General features: G+C 41.9%; 1 protein-coding gene across 2 annotated transcripts in view; it reads right to left on the reverse strand.

The window, feature by feature from the left end:
* Window positions 1–8508: 8508 nt before the first annotated feature.
* USP7 (ubiquitin specific peptidase 7) overlaps window positions 8509–14304 on the reverse strand; it is a gene marked incomplete in the record, with an annotated part of 508930 nt that continues 503134 nt past the window's right edge. For both annotated transcript variants that reach the window (XM_077448850.1, XM_077448849.1), the window contains 1 exon segment: window positions 8509–9125. In XM_077448850.1, the coding sequence (XP_077304976.1) occupies window positions 9019–9125 (107 nt within the window).

Genomic DNA, 14304 nt, shown 5'->3' on the forward strand with positions numbered 1-14304 from the left:
GCTGCAGGGTTCTGTGGTAACAGACCCAATCTTTACCTCTAATGGTGGGCTCCGTTAAAAACTCTTCAGGGACTGGGGCCCCCTTTTTATCGGGGGATCCATAGCCCTGGGCCTGTAAGAAGCACTCCGTCAGGAATATGGCTGAAAAACAAATACTGGGTCCCGAGGTCCAGTTCTCTAAAAAAGAACCATTACAGGCAAAACCTTGTTTCTTAGGATACGAGGCCCATGTACCATTTAATTTGGCCTGGAAAAGACACTTTGAATGGATCCGGTTGCATGGCTTGCCCCAGTAGAGCTCAGCACAGCACATCTTTACTCCTGACCTAAGACACTGGTGAAAAATTGGAGGTACTTCCGGTAAGGGGAGGGGTTATATGGGGAATTGAACTTCCTGTTTAGGGTGTGCCAGTGTCCATCACCTGAAGGTGCCAAATAACCCATACAGTTATTACTGTGGCTCTGTGTCCCGTGATGTACTCCAAGAAAAGGATTTTACAGGTAAGGTGTTATAAAAACCCTGTGATGTATGATAAAGAAACAGTTATGATAAAGCATGTTTCTCACCGAGAAGATCGATTCCATCCTAAAATGTTTGTATTTGAGAGATTGATTCAAGGGCTGGAGATTGAGAATTGGACGAAATTTGTCTGTTTTTTTCACCACAAAAACATGAGTAAAACCCCCCTCCCTGCTCTTTTCAGGGAACCTGGGTGAGGACTTTCTGGTCCAAAAGATCTATCAGGAGACCGTACATACACTTTTTCCTGATCTCACTTGCCACTAACAGTCTTGTGGGGGGAATTAATTCAAACTCCAGCCTGTAACCATTCTGGATCAAGTCCAGAACGTATTTATTAGAGGAAATTGTCACCCATTGTGAGAGAAAGCTTCCCGTTCTTCCTCCCCTTTGGGGTCAGACAGAAATCATTGGGGTTTGGCGGATTTCTGACGATTGAATAGTATCCCTCATCTACCTGTTCCTTTGTGACCCATCTAATTCTTCCTTGGGTGATTATCACAGTTGACTTGAGCCTGCTGCCTTTGGCCATGAAAGGACCTCTGGCCATCTTCTGCCTTTTCCACTTCTGGGCAAACTTTTTTTGTCTGCAGTGCGCTCTAATACCTCTTCTAGGCCTGCACCAAAAAGATGATCTCCCAAAAATGGGATGCTGCACAGACCCAGTCCAGGTTTTCAGCCATAGGGTGCACCTGGCTAAGTTCACCAATGCCGTGGGTCTGGCTACTAATTTTACAGACTCAGCAGATGCACCTGCCAAGTAACCCACTGCTTTAAAAAGCAGCGGGAATGACTTTAGAATCTGTTGCCTTGAGGTTCCAGCTGACAGGTATGATTGAAGCTGGGAAAGCTGTCTAGATTTCTGGCCACACAAGTTGCCGCTAAAGCTGGTTTTAAGCTTAACGAGGAAGAATCCCAGGCTCAACGGAGTAGGACATCTCCCCTCTTATCCACTGGATCCTTCAGTGTGCCCATAGCATCGAAGGCAAAGTGTGATTTTCTTGGAATTTTAGAGAGGGGTGCATCCAGTTTTGGCGCTTTGTTCCAAGGTGCATCTTCCTCAAAAAGGGGGAACCTTTAGAAAAAAAAAAAAAAAAGGGGGCTCTCTCCGGGTTCTGCCATTCTAACTTAATGGATTCAACAAGAGAGCTATGAACTCCAAGGTGTTGTAAATGGCTTTAATCAAATCGTCATCCTGGGACAACCTATACCTTGAGCCCCTGGAATAGTCACCTCTGACATCTTCATCTGAAGCTGAATCAGCCTGAGAAGCGGTAGGGGATCTGGATTCCTCAGGGTACTCTTTATCCCCCCCCTTGCAAAGGAATTGGGACAGCTGGTACTGTGGGACCCTGCATCTTTTCTAGCGAATCTTTAAATGATTTAAAAGTTGAAGTTCTCTCATCCTTTACTAATGACAGAATCTTGTGACATGCGGTTACAGATTTGACCTTCACCAGACTATCCACACAGCCACGGTATAAGGTTTTCTCCCATGCAGAGCTCAGCCTAGCCACACAAACAGCACCTGTTCTCTTGGGGGCCACCACCTCTGTCCTATCCTGTGCTTTAACCTATGTTAAGACAGGAGACGACATCGTATTTGAGGGCCCTGTTCCAAACCACCACTATGCAGGAAAAACAAACCAAAAGAGTGCCCCTAAATGCTGAAGCCATCATTATAGCCTATAGCATAGAAACAAAATTCTCTCCAAGGTGCTGCTAAAGGGATCCCATCCCTTGCTTACCTGAGAGGAGCTGGTGCTGGCTGCCACAGATTTTCATACCTGTGTATGCTGCAAACAGTGTTCTCCCCCAGCCACTCAGTGACTCCTAAAATAACCAGCCCCCGATTTTGGATGCTGCCTGCACTGCTTTAAATGAGACCAGGAACGAGTCTCCGGCACCTGCTGAGGATGTCAGTCTCTCTCTCTCTATGCAGCTTCCTGGACTGACCAGCTTGGAAGGCATAGACCCCGCTGGAAGCGAGACCCAGCCGGATGCGTCACCCTGGGTGCTTCTCCTTACACAGAGGAGCACGCCGAGTCGGCCATGGTACACAGGGGGAGCTGGGAGACACACAGCAGCGGTACATTTCTTGAGGAAGGGATCGAGATGGGTAAAAAAGGTACAGCTTTAAATTTTAAAGGAAGCCCCTCAACCACTGAGACCCAGAGCTCCCCTAGGTTCCACAGCGTGCATCCTATCCTTCCGGATGAAACACAAATACTGAGGTATGGGCCTGGAGGACCGCCTTTTATTTGGAATGGGGTACGCGTTTCCATTCTGGAGGGAGAAGCCCAAAGTCTCAGAGGCTGTCCTGGAAGACGACTGGAGAAAGGCATATGCTACATGAGACAAAACCTTACTATATAGATGCCTGGGAGCCCAAGGAGGAGAATGGGATTTAAATGTTTGAGAAGGGGAAACAAGAAAATAGGAAGAATACCACTGGTAAATGTGACATTCACCAGCTACTAACTTAAGGTTAAAAAAAAAAAAGGGGGAAATTGAGGTGCTGTTGGCCTTGTAAGTGTGACACAACAACAGACCATTTGGGTGGTCCAATCATATTATCCCCCATAGAGAACGACTCCTCAATGCTCAATGGCTGAAACGGAGGATTAGTCATTGACTAATGTCCTAATTGCTAGACAATAGGCTAACATTTGAGTTGTTCTACAGTACTTATTGTCTGACTCTTGCAGTTGGCAGAGTGGCAAGTGGGTGATTATCTAAAATAGAGCTGAACCTTCCAATGAACAAAAGATGCTTGTTGATGTGTCAAAAATGCACTCAGTTCCTAATTCCTGTTGTGTTGTACAAGATTTTTATTGACCAAGGGGTATCATCAGCCCTGTTCAGCTGTTTTTTTTTTTTACTAAACTACTCAAACAATGCCCCTAACCAATTCTCCAAAACAAAAATAATTGTTGTGTAGTCCCAAGTAAAGAACTTGCGGCTAATTACTTTGAGATAACAGAATAGCATAGGACTAACCTTTCTGGCAAGAGCAACAGGGTTTTTTGCACAATTTATACAGATGTAGCAAACATTTTAATGGTATATTCTACAGAGCAAAAACAAGAAGTTCATTGCTAGGGTATCCAGACATTAAAATATAAGTTAGGCCTCATGCACACGGACGTTTTTACAGCCACTTTTTTGAGCGTTTTTTGCAGCTTAAAAAGGCCTGTCCATGTTAGTCTATGGCTTCATGCCCACCTAGGCGTTTTTGAGCTGCAAATGGCATAGGCGTTTTTAAGCTGTAAAAAAAACCCAGGACCAGTGCGTTCCCTGGCGCGGAGCTAGAGCTGTAAAAACGCAAATCGCGGGAAAACGCGCAACATATTTTCTTTGTTTTCTGAGTGCTATAGCCAAGAGATGTGTTTCTTCTTAACGCTAAAAAACGCGCAAAAACGCCAATGCAAAACGCGGTAAAAATCGCGTTTTTAATGCCGATTTTTCCAGGCGTCAGGGCTAGCTTTGCAGCCAGTTTTTTAAAATGTCCGTGTGCATGAGCACTAACTTTAGTTTGCCTTATGTGGCAGGCTAGATAAACAATAGATCACATGGTACACTGGAAGCAGAAGCAAAGGCGGTGCCAGCTGAGGTTACAGAGGAGTCAAGACAAAAGTACAAAAATGATTACAAAACTGAACATGGAATTTAAACTATGCTGGCAACATCTTGATAGGGTTTTAAAAATCGGATTCCTGCTGTTAACTGGAAAGAAAAGCTTCAGGTTAATTTTAGTAAAGGCTCATTTCCCATAAGCCACTTGTCAATGGTGCCAGGACATTTTAAACATTTCATTTTCTAATGCTTCAGCCGCAGTGCTGAAACCCGTAATTCATGGTGGACACAGAAGACAAAGCTCCAGGCTGACCAATTTAGAATCTGCTGTATCTGCAATACACGCATCTTTCAAGTAAAACTTTATTCATAACTTCTTGCTAAAAATAGGATTTTTTACTTATGGTAAAATCCGTTTCTCTGAGGTCATCGACAGACACAGCCTTCTTTATTCAAAACCATAGAGTCATATTGCCCCCTACATGAGTAGGACACTAAGCAGAAAAAGACTTGGCTACGCCCATGGGCAGTCCTAGGTGATATACAACCCCCCCTCTGCTATAGGCCTTCAGTTATGTAACAAACAGTATCAGAAGTATTAAAACGCTATAGAGGGGCGGGTGCTGTGTACGTTAATGAAATCAGAGAAACTGATTTTACGGTAAGTCAAAAATTCTATTTTCTCATTTGATCATTGACAGACACAGCCTTCTTTATTCAGAACCATAGATATGTCCCAAAGTAGTGCCAAACAGGAGGGGTAGGGCAGCCAAAAAACAAAAAAAAATAAAAACAGGCCATCCAAACAACCACCTGGAGCTCAGCGAGAACTTGGAGCCCACCTGACCAGCAAAGAAAAAAAAATCCTTCATGGAGGGAAAAAAAACCCCTTTAGATCGCAGTCTGCAGAACCTTGTTGCCAAAAGAAGCATCCACAGATACCAGCACCTCCACCTAAAAATGTTGTGAATGGAGGCCTATAGCAGAGGGGAGTGTATATCACCTAGGAATGGGCATAGCCAAGTCTTTTTTCTGTCTAGTGTCCTACTTCTGTAAGGGGCGATATAACCCTATAGTTCTAATAAAGGCGGCTGTGCTTGTTAATGAACGAATGAGAAAATAAGGTTCTTTAGCAAGAAACATACATGGCACATTAATAATTATGCTACCAAAATTAGTGTGTGCTGTAAATTGCCTGCACCATTGTTTCTGCTGCTTCTCGCTGGAGACTTCCATTTTGTTGAAGCCCAGAGCCCCCGAACAGCAGTAAATCTTTAGGCCATCAGCAGATCGGCCTCTACAAATTGGGCACAGTGAAGAAACAGAGTAACTGAGCATGTGCAGAGCAGGGCGAGACAGTATTACTATTTTAAACAGTATAGACACGTAATGTTATTAGAGGAGGAAAGATGGTGCAAGAACCAAGTCATAACAATTTACCAGTAAAATGGCTATATAAAGAATACAATTAAAATATAGTAAAATGATTGGTGAACAAGTCCCAGTATGTGGTGATGAGGGTAGATAATAGGCACCAGCAGTAGCTCCCTTGAGAGTTGAAGCAGACTCTGGAAGATTGGGTAAAAAGGAACAAGTGTGCCAGACTAAGTGCAGTATATTGGAAACGATTATAAAACAAAGCCAACTTTTTATGCTCATTCCTTTACTGATGCTGAGTGAGTAGCTAATTGGCTTTGTTTTATAATGATTAGTTTCCAATATATTACACTTAGTCTGGCTACCTTGTTATAGGATAACACGAGGTAGAACATCCAAGTGTTTCTGCAGCATCACATTAGCACGCTAATGCGTTTCGGGGGCGCACCGCCTTCAGAGCTGTGTGAAGTATAGCTCTGAAGAAGGGGGTGCACCCCTGAAACGCGTTAACATGCATGTGAGGCTGCATAAACACTTGGATCTTCTACGTCATGTTATCCTATGTACTTATTGTAATGTGTTACTCACACGCTACCACTTCAAATAAGATGTAAATAAATTACTTAACAGCTGCCATCACTAATAGCTTATCTGTGGCGAATATAGCATGCAAGAAAAAAAAAAAAAAAAAAAAAGAAGAGGGGTAGTGCTGTGCAGTCCATAAAAAGTAAAATTATATAAAAAGTGAGCCCTGTGGGTGTAACTTGGAAAACTCTGAAGCAGAGGACCCCTTTGGCTCATATCTACACGCCATTTTTAGGAGTTCAGATCATATGCTGTTTTAAAGCATATATAAGGTGAGAGGCCAGAGAGCATAGAGGCGACACGGGAAGAAGGGACCAAGTCACCTAATTATATGCTTTCTCAGACACTGGTGAAGGGATAAATCAAGCCATCCATCTAGATCACCAAGGACTTTTTTTCTAATTAAACTACCTGAGAAGATTTGTTTATATTTTAATACCTCAATACTTGTTTTTATTTTAGTGCCCAGCTTTGAGACATCCGTTTACTGCTCATATATGCACTATTAGCATTTTATTCACTATATAAGATTTATTGAACATAATTGTAAGATTTATGATCTGTGAAGCATATGCACCATTGACTGGGTAACACTAATACCACTTTGAGTAATTTTCACAATTAGTAGGTTTGTTAACAAATGTGGATTATTTAAACACACATTGAAATAAAAGGTTACAACCACAGGAATCACTTTATATAATTTAACTTTTTATGGACAGTGCACCACTACCCCCCCCCCCCCTCTTCTTGCATATCCCATTTACTTGCTGTATACTTATACAACTTTGTGAGTATGCGTTGTATGTATTGGTTGCTTTTCATATCAAATTCTGTTTTTACTTGAATAATGCACTAAGGGTTTGCTCCTTCCCCTTCTTTGTTTTTGTAGTTCCACACGGGGCATCCCTATCTGAGGGCGGCTGAATCCACCGGGCATTGGACCATGTAAAGACTGAGTGCTGGGAGTATTTGGCCGTGTAACTGAAATTCAGGGTAAACGCCAGTGGTTGGGGCTACTGCCTTCCCTGCATTCTTATGCCAACAATCAGCCCAGAGGGCTTTCACATTGGAGCGGTGCGCTTGCAGGGCGGTTAAAAAAGTTCTGCAAGCCACATCTTAGGAGCAGTGTATTTACAGCTCCTAAATGGGCCCTTCCCATTGAAAACAATGGGGCAGCGCTGCAAAGCACCGCTAAAATGATGGTAAATCGCTGCTAAATATAGCCCTGCTTTACCGTCCGCGCCCACAATGCCCCAGTGTGAAAGTAGCCTTATGTATTTTCCACCATGCACAGGAATAGCACAGTGCCTGAACTGTTCAGGCAGTGGTGCCTGTACAGTGGGCGCCGTCACATCTCCCAGTAGAGGGACAGAAAAAGAGGGCCCCTGCTGGAAAAAACAAAGGGAGGGAGAAAAGAAATACCAGCTTATTAATTTTGGTAATATTTGTTATTTAGCCTATCCCACACGCCGCCTTTAACGCTTGTGCTCACAAACACACATTGTCCCAAATCAAAAAAATCAAGAGTTTAAAAATGAGCAACAAGAAGTGATTTAACATACACACACTCACACACACATACATATACATATATATATATATATATATATATATATATATATATATATATATATATGAAACATGGTCTTAAAATCAATAAGTACAGAAACCTCAGTGGCAAAAATTGTTTAGGGGCCATTTACACACCAATGTTCTGACTGCATATCATTCACAGGAATAAGTTTTTTTTTTTTATAGAAAATTTTATTCAACAGACAACATTTTCCAGCAAAAAGGCAATATACAGGTAGAGTTGTACACTGCTGCTAACAGGAGAAAAATTAAAAAGGTCAGGAAAGAATGTAAAATGTATTTGAATGGCTGGTTACCGCACTCAAACTAGACACATTTCTGTCATTAGGCTTCAAAAAGGAGAAAAAGAAAACAAAAGAAAATAAATGCAAAAAAACCCCAAAAAAAAAAACGGGAAGAAATAAAACTACACACAAGAATATCAACATCAGTGAAAGACTAAGACCAAACCAACAATGAACCTCCCTCCATGTGTTAATTTGTACATGTTCATTAAATATACAATTTTAACTTTAGGTCTGTAGATTTTGTACAAAGTTATCCTACTAAACACTAGTGAGCATGCCCTCTGTGCTCAAAGGTGATTAATGACAATGGTGTTTTTTTTGTTTTTTAAATCTGCTTCAACAACTATATATATATACACACTCAGTTATACACAGATTTTGCCAGCTTTCAAGAGTCTTCCTAAACTTCAAACAAGCAGTGCTGTACATCTTGCTTGTCTCATGTACCTCTACTACCAAATTCACACATTCGCTTGTTTGATAAAACAGAAAGCCAAGTTTGAAGATATTGTTTGGTGACAATTGACGATTCCCATCCCCAAAAAAGTGGCAACAATGTACACAATGCATTAGAGATTGCTATTTATTAAAGTGAGTGTTTCTGCATTTACAAATGCACAAGGATATCATTTAAAGGGAGGAAATTTGTTGTGAGTGTAAACATAAGAGTTACTAGCTGCAAGGATGGTGAAATAGGAATAACGGGGTTGGCAGACAGCCAGCCATCTTATGCCTCATACAATATCTTCTATGAACAAATTGTGCCAATTTCTTTGATTTACTGATTCATTCCCACATCCTACTTAATTCTGGCTTTACAGTTACCATAAAATACCTCATTGGCATTCAAGCTTTATAAAAACACCTTCATTTTCTTCAAAAAGGGCAGTCAATAGATACAGAGAAGCCAAACAGAACAGCCTCAACAAAATAAAATTACATCAGCAGCAAATCCTCTTGCTGTAGGCTTCCGATATAGTGCACGTGTACCAAAGTTCTAGCATTGTTAGAAATGTGCACACACACACACACACGCTTGTTTTGTCCCTTGTCTTGGATAAACTCAGTTATGGCGGGTCAGTTATGGATTTTAATTGCTTTTTCAAGGTATGTGTAGCGGCTTCTCTTTGGAGCTTTATTGAAGTGGTCAAGACCTAACCAAGGTCGAGGATGTGACATGTTACCTGTAGAAGATAAATCATTCATCAGTATAATCTACAGTGAGTCACAAATCATCAGTAACAAATACATCACTATAACTTAAAATGTATACCATTGTATTTAGTGAGCCAGGGAAAAATTTCCTTCCAAAAGCAGAAAAGGATTAAAAGTGGTTCTCCAGGCAAAAACTAAACTCATCTGCAAGGTTTCATTGATCGATGTCCCCTTAAGTATGGTCTATGTAGCGCTCCAAAAACCTATAGAACCATAAATATACATACTACACTCTGCTACAGGATGAACTTGTCTTACTTATCTCACTGGCTGTAGCAGCAAGCTCTCCTCAGTCAGCCACTGTGCATATAACCCTTCCGATCCAATCTCCTATTGCCTAGGGGGTCTGAATGGAAGTAGGAATCAGTCGCAATCAGCTACCTATGCCCCAAAAGACACATTTCAAATATGGAAGAGGAGGGGGGAGAAGGAAAAGAGGAAGTTTCCCTTTTTGGGTGAAGTTCTGCTTTGAGCATTGGCAATATTTTTAGATTTCATTTCTTTAATAAGCATCAGCCAGCCAGTTCCAAGGACACAAATGTATCCAACTGAGCAGTACTGGACGCAATGTGGACTGTTGTAATGTGGCATTTCTCAAATCGAGTCCCCAAGCATTTCCAATTTGTTATACTTTTAGGAATCTTAATCAGCTTAATCATCAACTCAGTATTTTGAGGGGAATCCATGTTAGAATCGCATTACATCTAAAGCCAATAGATTACTCATACTGCACTGGTACAGTGCCAATCTAAAGGTGTCTTGGTTAGCTGCCATGAGGGAGAAAGACTCAAGTATACGGTTCTTCCTGAAATAACATGCTCAATTTGGTGCATACTGAACAGCTTTGCTAATAAACAATTAAAATAAAATTTTCAGGCATAGTTATGGTTTAAAATGTAATTAAACATTAGTAATAATGTTACCGTTCTGCTACCAAAAGCAGAAGCAAAGCATTTTTGGGGGCCAGGAAGACTACCATGAAAGTTAACACCCCAACGTGAACATCTTCTGATGAGAAGGGTTGAAGAAAATAGCCATGTATGTTTACTGCAGTTAGCTAAAGTAGTAGAAAGACAAACTGGCGTAAAGGTTTCCCGTGACACAGTACGGCTTACACTGCAGAGAAATGGCACTGCATGGGTGTTGTCCATGAAAGAAGCTTCTCCTAAAGCCCATGCAAAAAAAAAAAAAAAAAAAAAACTGCCTAGAATATACCAGGGCCCATGCTGTAAGAGATGATTACTGGGACTACTCTGGAGTGATGAGACCAAGATAAATGTTTTTGTAACGGATGGCTTCAAAACTGTATAGCGTCGCAAAGGTGAGGAGAAGAAAAATGCATTGTGCCTACAGTAAAACATGGTGGTGGTAGCCATGTCCTTCTGTGGGGCTGCATGAGTGCTGCTGGTGTCGGAGAGCTGCATTTCACTGATGGGAATTCACAGATGTACTGCTCTATATTGTAAAAAAAAGATGCTACCATCACTCCACGCCCTTGGTCATCATGCACTTTACCAACAAAACTGATTCAAAACACACATCTAAGGCCATTGGTGCACTTCTGAAGAACAGAGCGATTGTGAATCAGTGGCCAAGTACTATATTCTGAAGAGAAGTCGTTCTTGAAGAATGGAAAAAAGATAGATGTTGCAATAAGTCGCCAACTTGTTCATCCGATGCCTAGAAGACTTGGTGCGGACCTTACAAATAATGGAGGTCATACAAAATACTAGACGTAGTAGTTTTTGCTGTGGGGTGCATTCATTTTTGCATCCACTAATTTGAGTAAAACTAAGAATTTGTAATCCAAGTTATATTAACCTTACTTTAAGGTAATGAGCTAAACTATTCTATAAAGCTACTATGAAGAGAAACAACTATTGTTGACATTGATGGACTTTTTAGGCATAGACATAAGATTTTTTTTTTTTTAAATATATAAATTCAAACAATATTTATTTCTAAAAACAACAAAACATCCATTATTGCATCTCAGAGCATGACGATTACACTGTCTCATACATTACAGTTAGACAAATTATTCATACATTCCCATTTTGTTAAAGTATAGAATATAGGGATAAAATACAATGGAATCACAGAAGTCCTTTGCCAAAAACAGTGCATCATAGGTGGTTCAGCTTGGAGGCGCTCTACATGTTAAGCGTTCTATGAAATGCTTCATCAGGAGATTATGACGTTTTTATTCCTCATAGCTAAATGAGGATCGTCTATATAGAGATGAGGTTGGTAGTGTAAATCTTGAGAGGCATACAGGTAGGGAACAGGAGACTCCAAAGAGGGAGTAATAATAATAAAAGATCCAAAAATCCTCCAGCTGCACAAGTCCAGGGTGCCCCAATCAGGGGAAGATTAAAAATGTAATGAGTGGTAGTGGTTACAAACCAACCTTAATGTAAAATATCTAATGGTCTCCCTTTTGCAGTTTCCAAACAGCAGCCCCGGCATATGCAGCCACTGATGTGAGGAAGGCCCTGTCTTTGTTTCCTGTTCGGAAACTCAGCAGCCTGGCATCTGTCACAAGGATATTCCAATACATTGTAGGGGGAGACTTAGCCTAGGCTTAAGCTAAAACTGGATTTCTTAGCCGTCACCAAGTCCAGGGACAGTATGGTTTTTGGGGTCAGGTAAATCAGTCTGTTCAGAGAACTGACTTGTTCTGCGATGACAGAATGTGAAGTTGTAGGGGTCTTTAGTGGAACTGAGCCAATGGGAATGCCTCAAAAAGGTACTATCCCTGAACTCTCGTGCAGAAAAAGGAATCTCGGGCAACTCCTAGGAGTGGAAAGCTGGCAGTTTCTCCTAGGAACGCAAGACTTGAGCTGTGTCTAGGTTGAAACTTAGGTGTTTTTAAGAGATAAGCTGGTTCCAGTGCTGATTTCTGAACGTTTGGGATGCAAATAAGCCTTAACATTTGAAATTGCCAGCCAGAATGTACACTAACTGTTCCCCTTAGCAGGAGATTGTTCATATATCCTGCAATGAGAAAACCTTGGGCATGTAGCAGGATGAGCAATGACCTTAGTGAGTACCCAATGTGGAAAAGACGAGCAGAATGGCAGGGCAGGAAACTGAGGGGCTGGAAGCACAGCAAAGCAATGAAAACCACTGCTGTGCTGTAAAAACTAGCGCTCCCAAGAAAATGATTATGCGGGTAATCCGAAAATGAATCCTAATTTCTAAAATTGTACATCACAGGACACCGAGGAGTTGACATACATTACTATTTGACATGTCCCAAAGCACTGACAGGAGGGGTGGGCAACACAGCAAAACGGCCAGCATGCCCAGAAACAGAAGATGGGGAATCCTTCTATGAAAGCTGCCTGCAAAAACTTCAGACCATAACCTGTGTTCTGCATAAACAGGTACCAGGTAAAACTTTGTGAACTTGTGATGAGAAAACTAGGCAGCAGCCTTACACACAAGATTCATGGTGAATAGCATAGGAAAGCACTGACACTCCTGTAGGCATGGGCCCCGACTGGGAAAGAAGGAACCTGGTCCTAGATACCATATGCCTAAGAAAAGAGCTGATGAATCCACCAAGAAGTAGAGGATTGAGAAGCAACCTGACCCTTACAAGGACCCCAAGGCAATGCAAACATGGAATTGAACTATTGAAAAAGAAAAAAAATATATAGGCCAAAGATGAGCTCAAACTTGATAATCCAAAGAGTGTAAAACCTCTTTAAGATAGGAATTAAAAGATGCTAACAATGTCCTGACCGAGGCCTCAATACTACCTTATACTGGAGAAGAATCAAGAAAGGTCCCATGAAGGAAAGCACAGCAAATGCCCAGAAACTGAGGCAGCAGCAAACAGATAAGGAACAATAAGGGGATCTCTCAGAGAGGCTCAAAGGGAGAAGAATGTAAAATAGCCAATACCAAATTAAGGTCCCACGGAGAACTCCCAAGCAGAACACTCCCTGCACAAAAGGCTTTAACCAAGCCGCAAGATGTGATAGGCCTCTGAAACAGAATGGCCAAGGTCAACATATGTCCCTTGATAATACTTAAAATCCAGAGACATCTCCACACCACAATGAAGGACAAGTCAAAATGTCAGAAATTATATGACCAGGTAAAAAAATAAAATAAAAAAAAACACCTATGCACAATGGCAAAACTTAGTTAACTGAATGTTGACTTTCTAGTCTTAAAGAGGAAGTAAACCCTAATGGGTTTACTTCCTCTGATTCCCTGCAAAGGTAAAGCATAATGGACTACTATGCATCGCATAGTAGTCCATTATGTGTCACTTACCTGACACAGGAGCCAGCGAAGTCACCGATGTCCCCTGTAGTTTTGAGCGACCATCTCCTTGGTGGGTCTCGCTGTTCCGGCGAATCATGTCCGGCGAATGATGTCACTCCCGCGCATGCGCACGGGAGCCGGCATTCGCGGCATATCGGCGCGATCTGCGGCTTACCCAGTGCGCCTGCACGCCGCATGTGCCGTAGACAGCGGTGGCTGTCTTCAGGTAAATATCTCCTAAACCGTATAGGTAAGCCTTAATCTAGGCTTACCTGTAGGTCAAAGTGGTTTGTAAGGGTTTACAACCACTTTAAGGAGGGTAGGGATTAGAGTCACTCTCCTTTCATTTAAAACTTGGTCTTGATTGCATGACTGTTGAAGCCCAAGTGATTTAGGCCTTTCTTGTCAAGTAGGTGCAGACAGAATAACTGGAACGCTCCCCTGCCCAGGTAAAGAACAGGGAACACTGATCTTAAGTAGTCACTGGTGTATCTTGAGGACCCATGGTCTGGGATACAAAGCTATCCAGTTTGTTAAATCGGGTGCCAAGAAATCCACATTCAGCGTTTCCCAAAGCAATATTAAAGCCCTGTTTAAAAAAAAAAAAAAAAAGAAAAAAAAAAAAAAAAAAACACATTTTTAACTCACCTGCTCTGTGCAATGGTTTTGCACAGAGCAGCCTGGATCCTCCTACTCAGGTCCCACGTCAGGGCTCCTGGCTCCCTCCCTGCTGCTGGGTGCCCCCAAAGCAAGCAGCTTGCAGTGGAGTCACTGAAGTAGGCACACTCCTGAGCTGTGGCTCTGGCCATTCAAAAAACAGAGCAGCTGCTCAGCCCCACTCCCTCCACCAATGGCTCCAGCTGCTGC

The sequence above is a fragment of the Lithobates pipiens genome, unplaced genomic scaffold (genome assembly GCF_037356315.1).
Source record: "Lithobates pipiens isolate NorthernLeopardFrog02 unplaced genomic scaffold, aLitPip1_a1.2 Scaffold_22, whole genome shotgun sequence".
NCBI classification, from domain to species: Eukaryota; Metazoa; Chordata; class Amphibia; order Anura; family Ranidae; genus Lithobates; species Lithobates pipiens.